This window comes from Poeciliopsis prolifica, unplaced genomic scaffold (genome assembly GCF_027474105.1).
Source record: "Poeciliopsis prolifica strain line A6 unplaced genomic scaffold, Auburn_PproV2 SCAFFOLD009, whole genome shotgun sequence".
Lineage (NCBI taxonomy): Eukaryota > Metazoa > Chordata > Actinopteri > Cyprinodontiformes > Poeciliidae > Poeciliopsis > Poeciliopsis prolifica.
Genome location: NW_026562384.1, coordinates 10,183,922 through 10,208,253, shown reverse-complemented (window position 1 = coordinate 10,208,253; position 24,332 = coordinate 10,183,922). Strand labels below are relative to the sequence as shown.

Below are 24,332 nucleotides of genomic sequence, written 5' to 3'. Positions count from 1 at the left end.
ACTCTTCCCTAGTGCCGACAGAATGTGAATTGATCTCAAGTTCATTCCAGTCACACAGACTCTCAAGAATAATTTAGTAAATAGCCTAAAATATATGTTTTGGTTTGTGAGAAGTAGATAGGTTTTGTGCCTCTTAGCTGAGGTTCAATCTCAGCTAAGACATATTGGTTGCTCCGATGCAACCAATATGTAGTTAAAATATGTAGTTAAAAACATGCACAAAGTGAAGATGCTTCAAGATTTCTATCTGGAGCCTTGTTCTTCTAATGCAAACATCATTTACCTCTGCTTCGGCAAGGCAGCCATCTTTGTGACACAAAAACAATGTCTGTGGCCACAGAGACATGAGAAAGTCTCTGTTTTTCTTAGTACTACCATTACAAAACAATACGATTGGCTGGGAGGAGGTGTTCCGTCTTTGGTTGAGAAGTGACCACGCTATCATCATTTCCTTTTTCATCTGTGCGCCCACGGCTTCTGTTCTCAGACTGATTACTAACAGGAACCATTTCACACCATTCTGGGTAGTTTACCTGCACTAAGTAGAGCAGCAGCTCCTGGGGAGATATGAAAGCTGTGGCTGGACTGTTGATCGTGCTCCTGGAAGTATCACATGGTAAATTTTTCAAGTTTTATAAATTTATTTAATCACAAAAAGCAAATCACTTCATTTGAAGAAACTTCTGTTTGAAGGAAATGACTGAAGAGGTTGATTTGTAACTGATGCTGATGACTGACATGTTAAAAGCAATGTTTTGGGCGCTAAATGCAACTTATCATTTGTCTTTTACTAATGAAACTCAGCCATAAATGAAGAACATCCTCTGCTTTGCTGTATAATCACACAAGAAGAGTTCTGGAAACCGTGGGCTTGCTGCAGCAAACGGGTTTCCCACACAAATGCTCCAAACAGCTTGCTTTGTTTTTGATTCTGTAGAAACTAAAGGGCGAAAACTTTTCTTCTTTGTACCTTCATTTATTTTTTATTTTTTCAGCAGCTGAAAAGTACTGTGATGCCAGACAGAAGGGAGCTCAGTGCTATGGCGCTTTGGGAGGAACTGTGGCCTTCAAGCTTATGGATGAAATCTCAGAAAAACACAGATTCAGTTTGAAGAAGGAAGCATCAATGACGAATGAGTCAACCCAAATTATTCTTTTTGTCAAAAACAATACGCTTATTTACAAACCCATGAGCAGCAGATTTGTCTTTATTCTTGGTAGCGGAACATTCAAGATCAATAACCTGAGCAGAAGTGAAAGTGGTAAATATACGCTTGAAATTTTTGATTCAGATGGGAAAATAAAAGAAAATAAGACTCTTCAACTGATTGTTCAAGGTAAATTGGATTTTCAAATAACCATATTTAATTTTTGGTAATTATTGTTTATAATATGACCTTATTTTAGGCATACAACATTGTGAAAATATTTGGATGATTTAAAAAAGACCTTATAAAAACATATTATTCCTGTTCTAATTTCAGTGTTTGTATCTGTATGCATCTTTCAGCTCCTGTGTCGTCTGTGCGTATGATCTCAAAGTGTTTGGCTCAGGGGTTATTAAAGGTGTCCTGTCTCTGTGAGGGTGGGGACGGTCCTCACTACTCCTGGATTCTGAATGGACAACCAACCAGAGACACAGAGATCCTTAGAAGAAATCCTGTGAATAACATCATTATTCTGAAACAAAACATATCAGGAAACCTGACCTGCTCGGTTTGGAATGACGTCAGCCGTGTCTCAGAAGGGGGGAGGATATCGCTTTGTGAAGGTTAGTCAGAGTTTTATATATATCATCTAAGCTGTTCCCAGCCATACTTGGTGGAGCAGAGTTTTAACATTATTCATGTATCAGAGTGCATCTGCTTTATTCACTCTGTCAGTTTGGGCAACAAACCTTTGAATGCAGTCAGATTTGCTCATAATGATGCTTAATGCAAAGGTTAATTACCTGAGTGAAGTTTTTCCTGCACAAATGTGGCCCAAACGAAAATTTTTGCTGCACAAACCAGCACAAACGTAGCCGAGTTGATTGACACCTTTCGTCTGATTTGACGAAGGTGGGAGGAGCTGGTTGACCTTTGATGACTTCGAAAAACATTTCTTTATTTCTTTAAAATGATAGTGGCGCAAATGAAAATTTTTGTTGCACAAACAACCACAAACGTAGCGCAAACGTTTGACACCAATTTTGTCTGATTTGAAGAAGGTGTGTGTGTGTGTGTGTGTGTGTGTGTGGGTGGGGGGGGGCAACTGCATTCACTTCTCATACCTTATTTTTAGGATTGTGGTTCATTTTCTCTAGTGGTTGATGTTTGCAGTTTATCTAAGCAGAGTTGGTGCAATAGCACCTCATAGAGTGGTTTTTATATAAAAAATGCATGTGTGAGCCAGTGTCAAAGTCTTTTAAACTCTTCCTTTTGCTATTCCCAACCATGTTCACATACATAAAGCAGGTCACCTACCAGAGGATGTTTTTCTATGTTTTATTTAAAGGTACATAAGTCCTAAGCTGACCACTTGTTTGCAATAAATACCACAACCTATCAGAACAGATAGGTCACAAGATCTCACAAGTCACAAACAGTGATGGCTTATCTTATTATCTTATTTTAAAGCTTGTCTTTCAAGCAGGTCAAACCAACCAAGGTCAAAAAATGTCATATAAAATATGCAAGAGGTGATCTTCCAAAAGTATATATGTACAGATTTTTTTTCTATCAGTCTCATTTTCTGTGGAACCAGATTAGGTCCAGTTTCTGACACTGTCACTGTGTAAAACCACTGAGAGCTTATCTCAAAATAATCTAATCTGAGTTCTTGGAAATGTACATCATTCCTAAGGTTTTTCTTCAGTTTGTGGAATCTTAGGCATTACTCTTCTACATTTAAGGTTGTCTGTCTAATTTTTCAGATAAAACTCATGAAACTCATTGTAACATCCAAGAAGATGAAGCTAAGTGTTATGGAGCTTTGGGAGGAACAGTGGTCTTTCAACTGATGAACAATACTTCACAAACCCCCAAATATGAATGGAAAAATAAAACAACAACAATCCTAAGAGGGAGATGGAACAATTTTGCTCCAAATGACACTGAGGGCAGAAGTATCTTCATTCCTCTGTATGGTACATTCAGCATCATGAATCTCAGCAGAGCTGACAGTGGCGACTACACTTTGGAAAAGTTCGATTCAGATGGACGGAAAATAGAAAAGAGGAATCTTCAGCTGATTGTTGAAGGTAAATGATTTTTTCCCCCGATAGAAGATCTGTCACAATGACAGATCTCCATTTAACATCTTAGTAGTTTTCTCAGCATATTCCTGTACTTCTTCTGCCAATCTACAAGTTTTTGGAAAGAAATAAAATGTTTCTCTTTCAGCCCCTGTGTCCTCCATCAAGATAGTGTCTGAGTGTTTGTCTCAGGGACAGATGAAGGTGTCCTGTCACTCAGAGGCAGGTGATAGTCTGCAATACAACTGGACTCTGGATGGACGCACACTGACATACTCAGAGCTCTTCCCAGGAAATAATGAGACTGACGTCATTGTTCTGAGGCAGAATGTCTCAGGACGTCTGGTCTGCTCAGTCTGGAATAGGTTCAGCTCTCTCTCAACAGAGAAAACCATATCTACATGTGGTAAATGACAATATTAAAAACTACACAAAAACTTCTTGACTATTTTAACGGTGGCACAATCACAATCATGCATTGTTTCCCTTCTCCCAGGGTTCATTTTCATTAACTGCACTTACAACGGGACGGAGATATCTGAGTGGGTGTTGGCAGAAGGTAACACCCTTTGTGTTGAAGCAGTTGCATACCGTGCAAAAGGTAAGAAAACTGCATGTTATGTGCCCTAGAAATACACCACTAACCAAACTTTGCCTGTGAAGATCTATGTTTGCTTATTTTTTGCTTCTCAAACAGACTTGTTGGTGGTATTGGCCAGTGTATTCTTAGGACTGGTATTTCTCCTAGCTGTTGGAATAGGATTAATCTGTGCCCATAAGAAAAAACATACTTTCAAAGGTGCTGACCTGATTTCATACTTAATTCTTTTGTATTTATATTTCTTGTTGAAGTGACAAAAAAAAGTGCGTTTACCTGAACAAAGCCTTTCTGACAATTTTCAGTGGAGAAAGTCAACAGTGAACCTGTCTATGCTGAAGTCAGGATTATGGCACAACAGGAGAGGCAAACGGAGGAAAGTGTGGAAGAAGAAGTGGAGATCAAACAAGAGACCCTTTCAGAGCTTCCTCAGGAGTCGGAGGTTGCTGCAGAAGCCCCTGTCTATGCACAAGTTCGTAAAGTGAGGTGACCTGAGTTATTGCTGTCTCCTTTACAAAGTATGCATTATTGAAATCAAGGGTGAATGCGACAAAGTAAGGATGCCAGACTGTCTCAAATTTTCAATTAATGTGATTTATTTTACTAAACACAGTTAAGGTTCATGCTTGTTTTACTTTTCTCAACTTCTGAGGTTCGCCTAAGCTGAAAATACACTAAGACATTTTCTAGGCCATTGCACAAAACCTTTTAATCTTTTATGCCATTCTTGTAATCAGGCGAACATCTGGATCATTTTTACATTCTACTTGTATTTAAAAATCTCTGTAAAAATTGATTATGGATTGTTTAATTTAAGTATTGTATGCAGTTTGTTGTACAGTAAGAAAATAAAAAAATAAAATAAAATTATTGCTCTATTTTTTTAAAAATTATTTTAAAAACAGTAAAAACTGGCCCATGCTTGGATAAAACAGGCCAGTTTTCATTGCTTGTCTAGGAGTTTCTAAACCAGGAGTCCAAGTAAAACAGCAAAGCAGTTGGTAATTATACACCATGTGAAACAATGAACAAGAAAACTTAAGGAGATCATTAAGTCTAACTCTAAGTTACTTAGACAAAGGTGAAGTTCACTACAGGGTTTCCAGAAGTGTGTGGTGTGAACACCACACACTTCAAATAGAACATTATCTGTCTTTAAACTACTGATCAAACCAAATTTTGGGATTTTCTCTGTTTTCCCAAAACTTAGTCTGGACATAACGCTAACCAACCGTATAATTAAACCACCAAATCACTGCATGTGCTACAGCTGTAAAGAGTTATTTTCTACTTGTGCCTGGAAACAAGGCAATTTGAATTTGTTGAGTTGGAGCACTGTGGACCAGGATTGATGTAAAATAACTCTAATGGCTGATCAGAAAGCACGTGGGTGACGGTTCTTATTGTTGCAGGGTGGACTGTGAACACTTCTCACCTCCACCCTGGTTTATTGACCACTGGCTCTTAGATTCAAATGCAATTTGTTTAGATTTGTTACATAGACGAGAATCACTAAGGAACACAGTTAGCATACGATAAACTAAGTCACTATTTTTAATCCACGAGGCTCTTTTCAAAAGCAGAAATGTTCAGAAAAGTTAGCATAGAGTTTACACTTCTTCTAAAATTATTTTGTGCAATCACATCATTGTTCCTTTTTTGTTTAGGCTGAAATGTGTTTAAATTGAGTTTAAGAATGTCAGAACAAAGACTCATTGAAATTATAAATACTTTCTAAAGATGCCATGTGGCTGGAATGTAATTGGAGTCCTTTTATTTAGCTGAGTTTGGAGAACAGGAGACAAAAAATCTGAAAAATTAGTTATTAGCCAAACCAATACTGAGTTGGTTAATAAGAGAGAACTATACTGTTGATATTATAGTTTCATTTCAGCAACCTTTTAGAAGTGTCATTAATTCAGTTTTAATCTGTATGAGTTGATGAATGAGTCGTGTAAGTCTAACACGACTCAATGCTGCCACCTACAGATGTGAAAATAAAGCTGTAAAATTACAAGTATAAAGTTGTAAAATTACCGGAATAAAACTGTAAACTTACAAGAATAAAATCATAAAATTAATTCTATAAAGTTGGGAAATTAAGATAATGAAGTCTTAAAATTACAAGAATAAAATTGTAAAATACTGAGAATAAGTTTGTTTTAGACGGTTTAGGGCCTGATTCGTCGCCCAGCTCTCACAAAGCTGGTACAACCTGAAACCGTTCACCACGAACACCAGAGATGCGTATGTTATGTGAAACAAATAGATAAGCTGACATGCCTTGTCTGTTCTTTTGTGAACATATTTTTATGTTTTATTTCACTCAACTTTTGAGAAACAAGATTACCTACAAGATACTTTCAAAAGTTAAATAGCTTTTCAAAGATATAAAAATATCATAATCACAGTTCTTTCTCTACCTTGGGATTGAATCCTGTTAAAACATCAGTCAGTTTTAACAGGAAATTTATTAGCTGCTTTAAAAGGGTAAAATTAGGACATAAATGAGTCTGTCCTCTGTGGCACAACAAACCACATATTTCATGCAGAAGATAATCTGTTTCCTCTCAGTGTGTGGTAATATTCTTCTGCAGTAGCAGAAGAATATGGTGAAGGCGAGTTGTGATTGGTGTGGGTGGGTGGACGAGTGAAACGAGTGTGTGTACCACGAGCTGACCAAGTTCTTGCCATTTCCTTTGTCACTTCTGCAGCTTTAGTTTCTCCTTAAACCCAAATTATTTGTGAGAGACATTGACAGTTTTTACAGCTGCTTTTGCTCAGACTGAATGATCTGGCAGCTACTGTCCAGTCATGAACTTCATGGTTGGATTGTTGCTGACCCTTCTCAGATTCACGCATGGTGAGTTTATGTTTTTTGGTTCTTTAATAAGCCCATTTAAAAATAGTCCATATTCTTTGTTTACAACATTTAAATAAGCAGAAGTGGGTGAATACGACGTAAGAATCTGCTTTTTAAAAGTAAACGCGTTGCTATGTGAGTTCTGACTGAGTTGTAGTTTATTTCATATTTGTTCAGAAGCAGACAGTTTACACTTTGGCTTTAATTTAAGTTCTGATTACAACCAATACTGTAAGTCACTATGCTAAAGAAACAATTAAATAAGTAAAGTAGGTAACGTCACAAATCAGTGTCACATAAACGCTATGAAATTATGAAACAAATTTTACATGGCAGGATGCAAAATCTTTTTTCTGCATTCATGTTGTGAATCTTAATGTACAACCGGGTTCAAACCTCAGTGACTTGAATAAGATGTGGTGTTCTGTATGCATATTTATCATCAACAGGTAATTCTCTGCAGCGAGATTTAAATTAATTTTATCAACTCAGTTCACCTCAAAAGGGAAGCAACCAGAAGAGCCCTGATTATTTGGGAATGACTGAAAACATGTGCATCAACCATTTTACTCCTATTTTAATCACATGCAGTTTAGGAATAAAGTTCAGGAAAAAAATTAAGTCACTCTACCGATTAGTTTCAGACTGTAAAACATCAGTCAGCTTTAACAGGAAATGTATTAGCTGCTTTAAAAGGTCACTGCATCTTACTCCGCATTCCACCTACTTACAAAAAGACCAGTTTTAGTTTTACGTTCAGTTTTAACCATCCAGAAGTGAGTAAAGAATCTGGATAGCATGGGAGATTTTTAGTAATGTTATGTAATGTTAATTCAATCACTGATAATATGTTTGAGTCATTTTTGTCACTTCTGCAGGTGCAATATGTAGTGTGTGAAAGTAAAAGACTGACATGCAATAATGTTGCATGTCAATTGTGGTCATTTTGCTGCTAAAGAAAATATTTTGACCCCTTTTTTAACATTTCTTTATTATTCTGTCATGATTAGCAAAAGATAACTGAGCAACAAAACATAAATGTGACAGACAAGAGGGCAGTGCACGAGGCTCCCCGATGTAAGCGCAGCTGTATTCCCTAAAAAAGGGCACTAGAGCAACCAAAGCTTTAAAACCATGACCAGTTCTGTACTTGTTTTTGGTCATATTTTACTGTCTAATATCGCAGTGGGCTTTTTGTAAACCAGGAAATAAATTTACTTTGATGTTCACACACAGCCTCCAAATAAGAGTAGATATATTGAAAACCACTCCTATTAACATTTAATAATTGAGCAAACTCATGATTTTGTGTATTTATAAATAACTGGATTGTGAAGGATCGCAATCGTTTGGTTGTTCAACATGTTTTTTCTCAGAACCTACAGCTGTACAGTTTCATGGTGAAGGCAGGCAGGATGTAGCTCAGTGTTATAGCGCTTTGGGAGGAAATGTGGTTCATTCAACTGACTGAAAACACCTCAGAAATACCTAAATATGAATAAAAAAAAATCTTAAAGGATAAGTATTTTTTATCTACTCTACTTAGATTTTCAACCAAAATTTTGGTATATATTTCTTTTAAAAGAAACCTCATCAAGATTGACTATAGCTCCTATGACCTGACAACAGTACAAATAAAAAAAAGCAGTTTTATTACAACGTTCTGCAGCATGAGGACAGGTGTTGACCCTGTTTGACCTATTGCTTTGTTTTCAAACATTTTTCATTTTGTCTCAGAACCTGCAGCAGGAGAAACTCACTGTGATGGAAGACAGGATGGAGCTGTATGTTTTGTAGCTTTGGGAGCAGCAGTGATCATCCAGCTGCTCAACAACGTGTCAGAAATACCTAAATATGAATGGAAAAATGAAAGAGTTGTAATTCTCAGAGGCAAAGGGTACAATTTCTCACAAAATGCCCTTCAGAACACATGTAATTTTGTTCCCACCAATGGTAAAGTTGCATTGAAGAACCTCAGGAGAATTGACAGTGGTGAATATACTTTGAATATCTTTGATTCAAATGGACGAAATATAGAAAGCCGAGCTCTTCAGTTGATTGTTCAAGGTGAAGCTTTGTTTTTGTTTTTGCTTTTTTTTAAAATTTTTTACTGATAATTAACTTTATTATAATTCTACCCAAAAAGAATGACTTCATAATTTCATTTTCCATATTCAGCTCCTGTATCTTCTGTCCATCTGATCACTGAGTGTTTGTCCGGGTTAGAGGTGAAGGTGTCCTGTCTCTCCGAGGGAGGGGACAGTCCTCAGTACATTTGGACTCTGAACGGAGACAAACTGACAGACTCTGAACTTCTATCGGCAAATAATGAGAATAACGTTGTTATTCTGCGACACAGTGTGTCAGGAAGTCTGTCCTGCTCAGTCAGGAATCATATCAGCATTGCTTCCAAAGAGCAGATCATGTCTGCTTGTAAAGGTAGGAAGAACAAAAACACTGCAAGTAAACACAGTCTACGATTGTTTTTAAAGATAAACATATTCTTTAACACAAAGAGCATGCTGGTTTTATTTGTCATGTTTAGCTATTCTAAGATTCTTAAACCACAAAATTTCCTTAGTTTAATTATTTTTTTGAATCTTTATAATTGGAGTTATGAGATAGTGGGAGATTTTAACCTGAGACACACACTATTGTTATGTTTACATGTATGTCAAATGACCAAACAAACAAAACACAATCATGACTTTCTGTCATATGCAACCGTCAGCATTTTGTTTTTTTTTAAGTGAAATGTTTATGTTCAGCTTACATGTAAAATCAAATATCTTGAACAAGCATCTGATTTCATCAAATGAAATCTGCAGCAACAATAAACCTAAAATAAGTGAAGTAAACTTGTGATTTGTGATGCTGTGGAATGCAAAACAAACTTTGGAAACTTTAAGGATCATAGATATTTGCTTTGGTTGTTAACGTCTGTTTCTCAGAGTTTGCAGAGGGAGAAACTCGCTGCGACGCCAGAGAGGAAAGAGCTCAGTGTTTTGGAGCTCTGGGAGGAACTGTGATCATCCGTCTGATGAACAACGCCTCAGAAATATCTAAACATGAAGGGAAAAATAAAACAGCCATAATCCTCAGAGGTGAAGGACATCAATTCTTTCAAAATGACCTTCCGAACAGAGTATTCTTTCTTTCCAGCAATGATACGATGAGCCTTAAGAACCTCAGCAGGTCTGACAGTGGTGAATATTCTCTGGAAATATTTGATTCTGAAGGAGAGAAAACAGTGCAGACTCTTCAACTGCTAGTTCAAGGTAAAAACATTCTGAAATCGACTTATCAATAGACTTTTCTTTTTGCATGTATTCATATTATATACATTCCACATGTTACTGCATCTACTGTTGTAGAAAAAAACACACTGCAAGTTAAACACAGCTTATTGTGTTTCGGGCAACATTTTACATTTTCTCCTGTTATAGAAAATGGTGGATCACAAGAAATAAAAAGATGCTACATAAATATTTAGGACGATATTTTCTCATTCTAGCTCCTGTGTCTTCTGTCCGGCTGGTGTCTGAGTGTTTGCCGCAGTCAGAGATGAAGGTGTCCTGTATCTGTCAGAGAGGGGACAGTCCTCAGTACAGCTGGACTCTGGATGGACACACACTGACAAACTCTGAACTCGTCTATGTGCATAATGAGACGAACATCATAATTCTGAGAAAAAACATCTCAGGACGTCTGGTCTGCTCAGCCAGGAATCAAGTCAGCTATGCCTATGAGGAAAAAGCTCTATTGGTTTGTAAAGGTGGGAGAAATTGGATCTTTGTAACCAGACTTGTTATTATGTAGGAGTTATGTGTTCCTTCCTTCCATCCATCCATCCATCCATCCATCCATCATCCATCCATCCATCCATCCATCCATCCATCCATCCATCCATCCATCCATCCATCCATCCATCCATCCATCCATCCATCCATCCATCCATCCATCCATCCATCCATCCATCCATCCAACACTCTTGTCCCCAGTGGGGTCAGGAGGGGTGCTGCTGCCTTTCTCCAGCTAACATGGGGTCACCCTGGACAGGTCGCCAGTCTGTCGCCATTTTATAATCATTAATTTAAAAAAAATTAATCTCTGAAATTTGATTGCCAAGAGTTAATAGTTCTCCATAAACCACAAATTCATAAAAATCACCAAGCTTATTTTCTGCAGTACAACATGACCAGAAATGTTAAGAAAATTTATACTTGACTTTTCTGTTTTTGTTTCAATTTGACATCTGTTTCTTGTTGCTCTTCTCTCTACAGATATCTCCCTGGTCGTACACGGTTTGATGTTTGGTGTAACAATTCTCTTCTGCGGCGGGATCTGGCTCTATTTCACACTGAAGGAGAGCAAATACTAGGACTTTGTCACTTACGTCAGAAAAGAGACTCGAGATGACTTTAATGTGGTTGAACAGTCTCATTTCTTTAAGCATACACACAAATAAATGATTTTTTTTGTCCTTGTGAGTAGCCTACATAAAAAGCAATTGAGTTCAAATTTAAAAAAAAAAATGCAGATATTGATTAACTGCTTTTAGTATTGATCAGAAACATTTCAAGTGTTCCTATATGAGAAAAAATACTGACACTGCTCAGAACTATAAACAGAGAGGCAGTTTCACATTTTGTAAAACACAAAATACAGATGAATCTATTTTAGACACATGTGTAAGTCAGTCTCTTCCTTCTAGGGTTTTTCTAAGGACTGACTTTTCAACAAAAATAGAAGCAGAGTGTCGATGAAAATGAGAATCCTTTTAGAAGAAGTAAATAGAGGAAGAGATCTCTCGACAGCGATCTCTTCCTGTTGTGCTCTTTTTTTGACTCATGTCTCAGCCAGATCTAGAGAAACTCATTCATGCGTTTATCTTTAGTCGCATTGATTATTGTAACAGCATCTTCACAGGACTGTCCAACAAATCAATCAAACAGCTGCAACTGATCCAGAATGCTGCTGCTCGTTTTCTCACTAAAACCAGGAAGATGGAGCACATAACACCAGTTTTAAAGTCCCTGCACTGGCTCCCTGTAGCTCAAAGAATAGATTTTAAAATACTGTTGTTAGTTTATAAATCACTGAACGGTTTAGCACCACAATACATCAAAGATCTGCTGTTGTTGTATCAACCTTCCCGACCTCTCAGGTCTTCTGGTTCTGGTCTGCTTTGCATCCCAGAACCAGAACCAAGAGAGGAGAAGCAGCTTTCAGCATCTATGCACCAAAACTTTGGAACAAACTTCCAGAAAACTGTAAAACAGCGGAAACCCTGACTTCTTTTAAATCGCAATTAAAAACACACCTGTTTAGAGTTGTTTTTGAAATGTAATATGTAACAATGTATTGTTTATTCCATGTTGCATGACTTTGTGTTCTTGTGTTTATGATGTAAAGCACTTTGAAATGCCTTGCTGAAATGTGCTATACAAATAAAATTTGATTTGATTTGATTTTGATTTGTTTACCGACCATCCATCCATGCATTCACGATCTTTACCCACACATAATTGATTTGCTGGAGAGCAGAGCGTAAGGTTAGGTACATCCTGGACAGATTGCCAGAGAGACACACATGAAGACGTAGAGACACACAGGAAGGGAAATTCAGAGTCATTCATAAATCCAATAGATATGTTTGAACACCAGAGAAAATCGATCCACACCTGCAACAGGACAACATGCAAACTGCTTGCAGAGAGACTCCAGCCTGGCTTTGAATCTTCTTGCTACAAGGTGACAGTGATGACACCTTGCAGCAAGGTGTCATCCATTGTGCAGCCTGCTGATCGTACAGCAGAGAGAAAACTGAAGGACAGTTTTCACTGACTTTCATGCAGACTGGCTTGAGTACATTGGGAGAAAAAACATATTTCCAGCAGTTCACACCATTAGTGCGGTCAGTGTATTTTTAGACTTCCTCTATTATCTTCTCAGAAGGAAAGTTGTTGGGTGTTAAAAAAAGTCTGCTTTTGTGTGAACTTGTTTTTGATAATATTTACAGGTGATGACAAAATATTGTTTTATATGCATTAAAAAGGAACTTTTATGAGTTTGTTTGAAATTGTAAGAAGTTGCAATTTGTAAAAGATCCTGCATTCGCTTACACCACTAATTTTGTATAAGGTCTGGGGTAATTGGGCTTTTCGCTGTTCAAACTATGTTAAGTCTTTAAGATGATGTGCCTGTAAGAAATGAATAAAAGCTGTGAAAAGCTTGTTTTTGTTTTGCATTGCAATGGAAATGACATATAAGTTGCCTTGAGGGGACAGCAGAATTGACTAAGTCGTCACCACTTCCTTTTTCACCTCTGCACAACTTTGTTTGCTCCGGCCGATCAGGAACAAGACGCATTTTATGCTGTTCAGTTGCACAATGGTGTCTGGTAGCTGGTTTAAATTAATAGAAGCTGTGGTTGGAATACTGGTGGTGCTACTGGGAGCATCCTGGGGTGAGTTGGAAATTTTTTTCTGAAAATTGATTAAAAAAAATTGCTCTAAATGACATTTCTGAAAAATGTTAAACAACATTAACATAAACTGAATACCAAGTGAGAATATTATATGTTGAGAACTGCATGAGCATCAATTAAATTTGTCGAGTCACAGTTTTTCTGCTATTCAACCCACACATATACATAGAGAATATGAAATGCAGCCTAATGGGTGTGTGATTGGACCCGGACTCTGAAAGCTGAATGACGCACATCACTGATCTGTAGCATGAAGATTGAGTTTAAACTAACAATATTTTAGCTTAAGCTCAATCATCAGAACAACATCACCACCTGGACCAAATGTGACCTCTTTCCAAATTGACCCCTCGTTGATGTGTCAAACGCCAGAAACATGCTATGTGCTAAACCTTTCCATGAAGGTCTCTGCACAGTCAGACAGCTCTACACTTTAGGTCCAGGACCTCTGGGTTGCACGTTTGACTGAAGGAAGAAAAAAGATCGACTTTTCGTCTATGGGATTATTTTTAGCTGTTGAAATAAAAGATGTTAATGTTCAAAATTCCGATATTTACTAAGCTGAAATGTATTTTTTAATTAACTACTGATCAATTAATGTTAACAAGGTTTGGAAAATCAGTTGCTGATGAAATGAAATGAATGAAAAAAATAGAAAAACATGGTACATGTATGTAGAGAAAAAGCTGAAAATTCACAAAGAAACTAAAGCTAAAGATTTTTTTTATTTTTATTTCCGCTTCCTTGTTTGTTCATCTTTGTTTCCTTTCTTCAGTCTCTTCTACCATCTATGTTGTTTCTACGTACATGTAAAATGTAGTGCCGGTCTTCTGTTTGACATCATTTCTAATGCAAAGGAAGAAAATTTGACACCCAAATCTCAGTTTGGGCATCAATTATAAATCCTTAGATTCCATCTTGCATAGTGTTAAACCATTGTAAAGTAAAGAACATTTGAAATTAAGAAATCCCACAATGATTTTAGCTTCAGACTCATAAAAAAATTTGTTTTATTGAATAATTATTCCAGCAGCACATACTGTATGTGGTGAGAGTCAGAAAGCACATTCATCCAATGACCAGAGAAAAATTCCTTTACAGTTTCTGATTGGCTTTGGATTCCCTTTCAAATGGGATTCATCTAATGGTGCAACTGGAATTACATAAAACAATTTGAAACAAACTCATTAATTTATTACTCAGTTTATAACTTTTGAGCATAATTTTTGGTGCTTTGTTTTTATTTGCTTTGTTTTTTTGTTTTTTTTTTGTTTTTCACTTGCAGGTGCAGAAACTTACTGTGATTTCAGAGAGGATGGAGCTCGATGTTTTGGATCTTTGGGGGGAACAGTCCTCCTACAGCTGATGGATAACATTTCAGAAATACCTAAATATGAAGGGAAACATAACACATCAAACATCTTGAGGGGGAAATTCAATAATTCCAACATAATTGATCGTCCCAACAGATATAATTTCATTCTCAGTAATAGTACATTAAGCATAACAAACCTCAGCAGAAATGACAGTGGTACTTATACTCTGGAAACCTTTGACTCAAATGGAAAACTAATGGAAAAGAAAACTCTTCAGCTGAATGTTAAAGGTAAAAGATTTGTTTGTTCTATTGTCAGATTAAACTATTTTGATCAATCATTTCATTTTATTGGCATTGAACACTGATGTCATTTTTTCCCTTTTTGTTTTCATTAGAAATTATATGAAATAGTTTATTATGAAATATCCCACATCTGGATAATGTGTATTTTCTTTGACTAGTTAAACTAAAATTCCACTATATCATTAAATAAAATAAATGTTTCTCTTTTAGCTCCTTTGTCCTCTGTCCACTTGGAGCATGAGTGTTTGTCCCAGGGACAGATAAATGTGTCCTGTGTCTCCGAGGGAGGGGACAGTCCTCTTCAGTACAGCTGGACTCTGAATGGACACTCACTGACAGACTCTGAGCTTTTCTCTGAAAATAATCATACTAATATCATCGTTCTGAGACAGAATATCTCAGGACGTCTGGTCTGCTCAGTCAGGAACCAAGTCAGTGTCATCTTCAGGGAAATACAAATATCTACATGTGGTGAGTTAGAATACACTGAATAAATTTTGACCAACTTAGAACTAAAAAGATTGCTCCCTTCATGATCTACTTTTCTTTGCTCACAGGCTTCATGAACTGTTCTGTGAATGGGACACAAATGTCTTTCTGGGCGTTTCAAGAAAATAACAGCCTATGTGTTGAACCAACAACTGTCCATTCACCAGATGCTCCTGATATCAATGTTCTTATGGGTAAGAAGTAACTTTAAATCAATAATTTAGAACTAACAACTTTGAATCAGATCTCAAAGATTGATCAATCCTGTAACAGTACAGAAACAAGTGAAAATTTACTCTGCTGTGGTTTTATTCATGAGGGTTTATTTTGTTTATTTGTGTTCATTCATTTCCAATTATATTTTATTTTTGAACAGAACAGTGGCCGATAGCAGCTGGTGCACTCGGAGCTTTGATAATTATCATAGCTGTAAGTTCTGCAATCATATGTGTCAGGAGGAAGAAAAAAAATAACAGAGGTAATAAAGTAATTTCTTAGTGATAACATTAACACTTAAACATTGAAACAAAACACATCCAGTAGATATCCTGTGCTATTATTTCCCATTCTTCTGTAGTGGAGGAAAATAATGGAGAGCTGGCCAATGATAACGGGAGGAGAAGAAGGCGAGAGGAGCAATCTTTGGATGTCCAAGTGGAGTATGGCCAAGTGACGAAGAAACCTCGGCATTCTGATGTTGTTACCATAACATCAGATAGTGATGTTGTGTATACACAGGTCCATTTGAAAACCTCAACTAGATAAATTCATGTTGTTTGCCTTATGCTGAAATCAAGAAAGAAGAGAAGAATTCATGCAGCAAAATGCTACATTAATTTGCATAATGTAGCAAAATGAGCAGAACCACAAGCATGTGGTTGTTGTTATGCCCAAAACAGTATCATGTTTATAACTGAACTGCACCCACTTAACTGGATGTTATTTTTTACCTACTTAGTCGTCCTGTTAGCAAACCCCAACATTGGTGAAGAGCTGGTTTGACTCTGAACATGAACATATAAGATGGTAATGAACTGAATTGAAAGGAACACAAACAAACATAGAAAGATGGGCAAATTATAAAGCAAGCAAAAAAACAACAGCCCACAACAGCGCCACATGTTATCAGCATTTCAGCAAATACAAGCATTGATGAACAGAATATTCTTGTAATTCATTCGAGCACTGCAGATGTCACTTTTTAATCGACGTGCAGCAGCTCCACTGCTTTTAATCTCCTCTCTACTAAATGAAAACAGCATTTTGTACAGCAGGGGACAAAATGACAGGGAGTGTTCTCTTTGAACACTTCCTGTCATTTTGTATCTCTTTGCTTTTTTGTGTAAGACAATGATCTCTGAACTTTTTTGACAACGTCAGAGATCTTGTCAAAAATGATCTTGACTTATCATTATTTCTAACCTGCACTGAAACATCCCCATCAACAGTCCTGATATTTTAGGAGTTTGATCTCATCCAGAACAGGATACATCTTCAGCATGGGTTACCAGGGTGATGGACCCAGAGGCGGAGCCAGAGGGGTGGCCGGGGTGGCACTTGCCACCCCCAACAGACCCCTGGCCACCCCTAGTGCCACCCCACTGGAAATGGTAATTTAAAAATATAATACTTATGAATCGGCAAAGATTTGCCAGGAAAACTGTAATTTCCGACTGTCCCTGAAGGCAGCTCGATGCCCGACGCTGTTCATTGGTTAAACTGACATGCGGGTCCTGCTTGTTCAAAAACTCATCAAAGGCTTTAGAGTTACACCTGGAGGAGTTTTGATGGTATTTACATTTTACCGCTCAGCGGTAACCGCTGTTACCTTCCTAATGAGAGGCGGCACTTGTCATACATTTCTAAAAAGAAAATATAAATGGTTGCGTACCGCTGCGTAGTGCCTCGTTTATTATATTAGCCATGCTAGTGCTGGTAGGTCGTGTTTTAGACAGATTCTTTTAACATATGTTTTAGTGCACATGCTGCCCTCTAATGTTTTATATCTCCCAGCTCTTGCTTGAAATGTGTTTGGTAAGAATATGTGAAAAACCATTAAGTTTTATAATGACTGAAATGTAAGTAGGCTATGTCATATGAAAGCTTTGAATTATAACCTAACTAGTTATATTAATTAATGTATTTTTAATTTAGTATTTTAGCTAGCTACAGAAAACTAAAAACTATAGTTTAAATAATAGTTAAAATAGTGTTGTCTCTGTCAAACAGTCATGGAGTCTAAATACCAGGCTGTCTTATTTTGTGTAGAGCCCAAATGAAGAGAAAAGGGAAGATCTCCCAGTTCTTCTTAAAGAGGCAAAAACCAGGGCCAGACCAGGACCAGACAGAACCCTGCAGCAGTGACCAGGACCAGACAGAACCCTGCAGCAGTGACCAGGACCAGACAGAACCCTGCAGCAGTGACCAGGACCAGACAGAACCCTGCAGCAGTGACCAGGACCAGACAGAACCCTGCAGCAGTGACCAGGACCAGACAGAACCCTGCAGCAGTGACCAGGACCAGACAGAACCCTGCAGCAGTGACCAACCTGGAGAATCCAGCCAGGAGATTCCAGGCCCAAGTGTATCACCAGCGGGTTAGAGGCTGTGACAGAGAGTTATTAAGTATTAAAATCCAATAAGCCTAATTCTAAAGGTTAGCATGATGCTTTTTGCATTTTTTATTGTGTCTGTTTATGCATTTCCAATTAAGTTCCAGAGAGAGATGAGGGCGATACAGATTCAGAGTCAGACTCTGAGGAGGAAGACAGTGAAGCAGAAGGAAATGGCACTGAACTGCCCCCACCCAGCACAACCTATTGCACATCAAAAGCACCAGTTTATTTATTTATTTTTGAGATTTTGTTTTTGGTCATATTCTGGGCTCTGAATTTACATTTACATGTTCACTGTTCCATAGTGCCGTTTAACGTATTGTTTGGTCATGGCAAATCTTAGTTAAATAAACCATTTTAATTTGAGTGTGTGTGAGAAAATATTTGTTTCCTTTTGTTCATCATTTGTATATGGACCCCTCTGATAAAGCCTTGCTCACTCTTTGGCCAGCCCTTGAAAAAAAGTCTAGCTCCGCCACTGGATGGACCCTGTTAAAAGGTTAAGAGGTGATGACAAACTTAACTTGAAGTAGCTTTAACTAATCTCACTTCCTTGTTCATGTGTGTTATTTTATACTGCTATCACGTTCGAAATAAAATAAAGTAAATAATAGCTTCTGAGTGTATTTCTCTGTACATTCTTTTAAATGTTGAAAGTCACTAAGTACTGATATGCAAAATATAAAATGTTAAATAACTTCATATTATTTTATATGCTAAGCTTGACTTTTTTCTGCATGTATTTAATGGTGGAGTCAGCAACCTTTACAACACTAAGAGCAGTTTTGTCGTCAATGCAGCTAAAATAAATTTGTTTAGAGGGGTGGAAGCAACAAGATTCTGAAAAAATATAGCCTGTTTTTATAATAAATACTATGAAACATTTGTGGGTTTTAAATTAGATAATCCTATGTTTGTTGGAGTTACAGTGGGAAATGTTATTTTGAATGGGACATTTACATTTTATAGAAAATTATCTAAAAAATGACATAATTTGCCTCTGTTTTTCATACGTACTCAACTTTTTTTCTGGAAAAAATTTATGTTTATAAGAAATCTTTAAAGATAAATGAAGGTAAAAAATAATATACTTTCATTTTGTGATTCTGAAAGTTCAGTTTTTCAGATCATATTTTTTGTCTGATCTGATAAAAATGAACTTAGCTTAATTTTTAAGCTAACTTAATTTTCTCTGCAGTCATGTAGGCTTACCTTTGAATCAGTGGCTAAAGAACCTCACGAGACACAACTAAGGTCCTTTTTCATTTTCTAATCTAAAAAAATGATCAAGCAGTCATCACTTCCTTTTTCCACCAATGCAGACATAGTTTCTATCTTTCCATTTATTAGTGAGACCAGACAGTTTGTAGTTTCTGGTGCTGCATTTGTCCGACCATCATGAAAGGTGTTTTCGGACTATTGGTGATGCTACTCAGAGTATCATAAGGCAAGTGATTATTTTTTTAATTTTTAGAACCATATTTTTTAAATATAACAAGGTCTTTTGCTAAAAACATTGCTTTTAGTTAAAGCTACTAAGGGATGGTTAACAAACAGACTTAACATTAAGTTTGATACTTAAAATGTTTTACAAAATGTTTGTTATTAAAACCACTTCCATAATTTATTATCAGAAAGCTAGAGTGTTCACACTTTTCTTGACTTTGACAATAATTTAAGTGTTTATCAAATTATTCCTTTAATATATTTCTTGATTTAATCTGAATAGGAAAACATTGTTGGTTAGATGAGATTGAGGAAGTGATATAGTGTCAAGACAAAACTTTACACCCAGCTTGGTGATATTTTGAACCACTTTGCATATTTGCTGTCAAATTGTTGAAAAGTCAATGCTCCGCTTTTCTTGGTGCAAATGCGAAATCAGTTAATATATCACAGGTGCTCATTTCTCATTTTCCATTATAATAAAGCTGCCAATATGGTTTATTATAATGGGGCAACAAATGCAACAAAGAAAAGAAAGAAAAAAACAAACTATTTTGTTATTGATATTTCTTTTCTTGAGCAGCAGTGGAAACTTTCTGTGACGGCAGACAGGATGGAGCTCTGTGTTATGGAGCTTTGGGTGGAAGTGTGGAACTCCGGCTGATGGACAGCGCCTCAGAAATACCCAGATACAAGTGGAGGAAGAAAGAATCTATTACCAAAATCTACCAAATGATTCTTACAGGCCAAAAGAACAAGATTAAAAAGAATACTTTGAGAAGCAGATCTGTGTTTAATCCCTATAATGGAACTTTCAGGATCAATAACCTGAACAGCACTGATAGTGGTGAATACACACTTGAGGTTTTTGATTCAAATGCACATAAAAAACAATGTCAGACTCTACAGTTGTTAATAGAAGGTAAACCTTCTTTTCATCTAAATTTTTCAAACTTTAAAAGATACTTTGTATAATTTCAACAGCTGTCTCTGTGTGTTTCTCTTAGCTCCAGTGTCCTCTGTCCAGCTTGTGACTGAGTGTTTGTCCCAAGGACTAATAAGGGCTTTCTGTCTTCCTGAGGGAGGGGACAGTCCTCAGTACAGCTGGACTATGGATGGACATGCACTGACAGACTCTGAGCTCCTCTCTCGAGATAATGACACAAACTTCATTGTCCTGAGACAAAATATCTCTGGACATCTGTCCTGCTCAGTCAGGAATCATATCAGTCATGTCTCCAGAGATCAAATTGTGTCTGTCTGTAAAGGTGAGATAATTTTCTTTGACCAAAATTTTGTTTTATTGTCTTGTTAAATACAGTAGTTTGCAAACTTATCGCCACTAAACCTTTTGAACCATCATGCAACTACAAAACTGCAATATCTTTTAAATTGATTTAATGATGACCAATACAAATTGTCACATAATCCAGACGATAAAGTTGATGCTCATTGATGCTCTCCATTGACCTTGACTGAGCTTCAGCTTTAGTATTTTGCAAATAGGAACCTATATAATTTCCCCTGTAGTTTCCAATATGTGAAGTTGAAAAAAACAATAAAACTGAGAAGCTCCAGCTGTAACTCGAGTTAAAGATGGCTGCATTTTGACTCAGGGAGACTCAGTACGAAAGTCTGCCACACAAAATGTGAAAACCATTTAGCACTTTTCTCTTTAAATTTATGCACTGCTTTGTGTTGGTCTGTTACTCAGTATCCTAATCACATGCATCTAAGTTTAAGTTTGTGATGTGACAAAATGGAAAACATCAAAGTGGAACAAAAAAAATGTAAGGCGCTGTATCCAAAGTTACCAAATCTTCATGATTGTAAAGCTCAGGTTGTATTAGAAACTTTCACACGTAAGATTTATAAACAGTAACATATTTACTTTGCAACTGAGACAAGATTAACCTCCAAGAAACAACAGTTTATTTTAAAATAATATATCTTTAGTCTTCATATGTAATTCTTTTTAGTTCTGTGCAAATGTTAGTTTTTCTGTAGCACTTAATAAGAACTGGTCATGTTTTCATATGAAAATGCAAATAAAACTTGAGGAGGTTGTAACTTTAATTACAAATCATAGTTTAATTGATAAAATAAGCAATCATTTAAAATGAACAAAAACTAAACAATTTTAACGGCCTTTAAAATAAGTGGGAAAATATTTGCAGGCACTGCAGCACTGTCATGAGTTTAGTGTGTATGGACTTTGAAAAATGACTCTCATCTACTTTTTTAATTTTGCAGAAGAGGAATCTTACTGTGATGGCAGACAGGATGGAGCTCAGTGTTATGGAGCCTTGGGGGCAACTCTGGTTCTCCATCTGATGGATAGTTTATTAGAAATACCTAAATATGAATGGAGACATCAAAGCTCCACAATCCTTAGGGGCAGAACAAACACAATTTTTCCACATCCCCTCCAGAGCTGATATCTCTTTATGCCGAGTAATGGTACATTTACTATTAAGAACCTTATGATGGCTGACAGTGGTAAATATACTCTGGAAACCTTTAACTCAGATTGATGGAAAATAGGGCAGCATACTCTCCAGTTGATTGTTCAAGGTGAATTTCCTTTCCTTTCTGATAATGTTATGGTAATGTATCAAATCTTTGACCTGGATCTTTATGCATTTTCTGTTTATTATTACAAACTTTGAATAAAGAAGACCAATGGTGTGTTAATTTTACTACCATTTCACACTTTATTGTCTCTCCTTCAGCTCCTGTGTCCTCTGTCCAGCTGGTTACAGAGTGTCTGTCCACGTTTGAGCTGAAGGTGTCCTGTCTCATACTGGAAGGGGACAGTCCTCAGTACAGCTGGACTCTGGATGGAAACACTCTGACAGATTCTGAGCTCATTTCTAAAAACAATGGGACGAATATCATCATTCTGAGTCAAAATGTCTCAGGACGTCTCCTGTGCTCAGTCAGCAATCACATCAGTCGTGTCTCCAAAGAAGAATTCATTTCTCCGTGTAAAGGTGAGAATAAAATTGTCCTAATGCTTTGAAATATTTAGCTATTTAGTTTGCTTAGAAAAGAATTTCATCCAAAAAATATTTTTTGGATGAACATATCTTATGACATTTGAAGATGGTTGATTGAACCACCACAGCAATTTTACACAGACAGAGTGATACATTGCACTGCACTATGTTAACCAACACTTCTGCCATATATTCAGTATATAATTACAGTATTGTGTTTTCACTGTAAACTGTATTGATGCTAAAATAACTCTCGGTTCTTGTTTCTCATGTCTGAACAGACACTTCTGAGCTCAGATGTGCTTTGATGTTTGCTGCAGCCTTTCTTTCATGTGGTGGGATTGGCCTCTATTTCAAATGGAAGGAGACAAAATATAAGGAAATGTTCACCACACCACAAAGAAAAGAGAATCCAGAGGACTTTCAAATTATTGAACAAATAATTGGCTGATGTTTAAGTACTACCGCCTTCTGTTAACGTGTGACGAGTTTAGCAGCTCAGTTCAAATGTGAAAAAGAAATGTCAGAATAAAAATAACTACTCTATTGTAACATCTTTAATGTATCCGTCCTGACATTTAGCATAAAAAACATGTGAACTGGAGCTGACACAAATATGTATTATTACTCATGCTCCTTCACATTTGAGTGAGTTAAACCAAACTGTATTATATTCAATTTATATTTTTGAAAGATGTTTTCCTGATAGAGTAATTGATAGTTCATAGGCATTTTTTAATGTATATTTTTCTAACTTTAGAAAGTGTTTATGTATTTGTTTATCAGAGTGACTAATACTTAATAAATAAACAACATAGAATTTATTGCCTGTCATTTGTCAAAGGTTTTCAGTTGTGTCAATATGGTGAAGGGAAAACTGGTTCTTACATAAACACTGACTGAAAAAATTAGAATGCACTCCTGTTTAGTGCATCTGCAAAGAATGTTGATTTATTGAGAGACTTCAACAAGACATCAAGTCTTGTTATGCTGTTGTGTTTATTTTGAATAATGAATATTGGTATCAAGGTTGAATTTACATTATTCTGCTGCATCACAACTACAATTGCTTTTATTTGAAGTTTATGGATCAAGGAGCCATCTGGACTAAAATCCCAGAGCTCTGAGGCCCTTGGAGTAGTTCAAGCTGTCAACCAAGCAGTCAATTCTAGGTTTTCAGCATAAATAGGCAAGTGACTATCAGTGCACACAGCAAAACCTTGCATGAGATCAAGTAATTTTAAAACTGAGTCATTGTTCCAGATTTTAATTTACTTTTGTCAATTCCTAGCAGTGGAATGAACATGTAACATACATGGTGTTTGAAACCTCCTACAACGTTTTACTCTGTAGCCAGAAATCTGTGGCAATCAGGCTTATCTGATGATCAAACTTTGTATGGTAAAGGGTTAAATGTGTAGTGAGTCTCTGCTGGAGAATTACTTGTGAGTATTACTGACTAGTGGTTCAGTTGCTGTGGTTTCCACACTTGAAGGACAAGGATCAGATTTCAGATTTTACCAAATTCTTTTTTATTTGACCAGTAGCACAGGTGATTCAGATGATACCTTTATCTGTATCAGGTATCAGTATCTGTAAGGTGATGAACCTTCAAACAGAAAACACAGGTGGGTTAAATCACATGCATTGTTACAAAAAAAGTGTGAGCATTTCAAAAAGGAAACATTAGCATATTTACATCAGGTTAAAGGTGAGTATAATTCTAACGGATAGTAAAACATGTTTATTGGTGAAAAGTACAATTCTAAAATAAGTATGTTCATACCATGAAAGTATTAGTAGCCAAAATAATGTTTATTTAAACCATTTCAATAACAGTTTTTACCAAATTTTATGTATTGATCAATTTTAATCAAGGTTAAAAAAAGATATTGAGTTACCGTTCTTACTTTAAATGCAAAATTGTATAGAATGTAAACAGTTAAGAAGATAGGTTTCCTCAAAGCAGTAGATGC

At 36.5% G+C, this 24,332-nt stretch overlaps 3 protein-coding genes across 3 annotated transcripts; all 3 read left to right on the top strand.

The window, feature by feature from the left end:
• Nucleotides 1-511: 511 nt before the first annotated feature.
• LOC129362785 (contactin-4-like) lies at nucleotides 512-4,628 on the top strand. Its single transcript, XM_055034514.1, has 8 exons — nucleotides 512-616; nucleotides 996-1,337; nucleotides 1,511-1,771; nucleotides 2,915-3,241; nucleotides 3,384-3,641; nucleotides 3,732-3,836; nucleotides 3,933-4,034; nucleotides 4,139-4,628. Exons 1-8 carry the CDS (start codon nucleotides 568-570, stop codon nucleotides 4,321-4,323), a joined length of 1,629 nt encoding a protein of 542 aa, XP_054890489.1. The 5' UTR covers nucleotides 512-567; the 3' UTR covers nucleotides 4,324-4,628.
• A 4,111-nt stretch (nucleotides 4,629-8,739) lies between these two features.
• On the top strand, nucleotides 8,740-12,007 carry LOC129362784 (uncharacterized). The gene is made up of 5 exons (XM_055034513.1): nucleotides 8,740-8,763; nucleotides 8,875-9,135; nucleotides 9,648-9,974; nucleotides 10,211-10,471; nucleotides 10,980-12,007. The coding sequence occupies exons 2-5, from the start codon at nucleotides 9,120-9,122 to the stop codon at nucleotides 11,075-11,077; spliced, it is 702 nt and encodes a 233-aa protein (XP_054890488.1). The 5' UTR covers nucleotides 8,740-8,763; nucleotides 8,875-9,119; the 3' UTR covers nucleotides 11,078-12,007.
• Nucleotides 12,008-13,089: 1,082 nt separating this feature from the next.
• LOC129362715 (uncharacterized) lies at nucleotides 13,090-16,283 on the top strand. The gene is made up of 5 exons (XM_055034424.1): nucleotides 13,090-13,165; nucleotides 15,018-15,278; nucleotides 15,365-15,490; nucleotides 15,673-15,774; nucleotides 15,874-16,283. The coding sequence occupies exons 1-5, from the start codon at nucleotides 13,090-13,092 to the stop codon at nucleotides 16,059-16,061; spliced, it is 753 nt and encodes a 250-aa protein (XP_054890399.1). The 3' UTR covers nucleotides 16,062-16,283.
• Nucleotides 16,284-24,332: the final 8,049 nt, after the last annotated feature.

Coding starts and splice junctions, on each gene's coding strand:
- LOC129362785 (XM_055034514.1), top strand. CDS start 568: ATGAAAGCTGTGGCTGGACTGTTGATCGTGCTCCTGGAAGTATCACAT. Junction 1,772..2,914: donor GAGGATATCGCTTTGTGAAG/GTTAGTCAGAGT, acceptor CTAATTTTTCAG/ATAAAACTCATGAAACTCAT. Junction 3,837..3,932: donor AGTTGCATACCGTGCAAAAG/GTAAGAAAACTG, acceptor CTTCTCAAACAG/ACTTGTTGGTGGTATTGGCC.
- LOC129362784 (XM_055034513.1), top strand. Junction 9,975..10,210: donor TCTTCAACTGCTAGTTCAAG/GTAAAAACATTC, acceptor TTCTCATTCTAG/CTCCTGTGTCTTCTGTCCGG. Junction 10,472..10,979: donor AGCTCTATTGGTTTGTAAAG/GTGGGAGAAATT, acceptor TTCTCTCTACAG/ATATCTCCCTGGTCGTACAC.
- LOC129362715 (XM_055034424.1), top strand. CDS start 13,090: ATGGTGTCTGGTAGCTGGTTTAAATTAATAGAAGCTGTGGTTGGAATA. Junction 13,166..15,017: donor GCTACTGGGAGCATCCTGGG/GTGAGTTGGAAA, acceptor TTTCTCTTTTAG/CTCCTTTGTCCTCTGTCCAC. Junction 15,279..15,364: donor AATACAAATATCTACATGTG/GTGAGTTAGAAT, acceptor CTTTGCTCACAG/GCTTCATGAACTGTTCTGTG.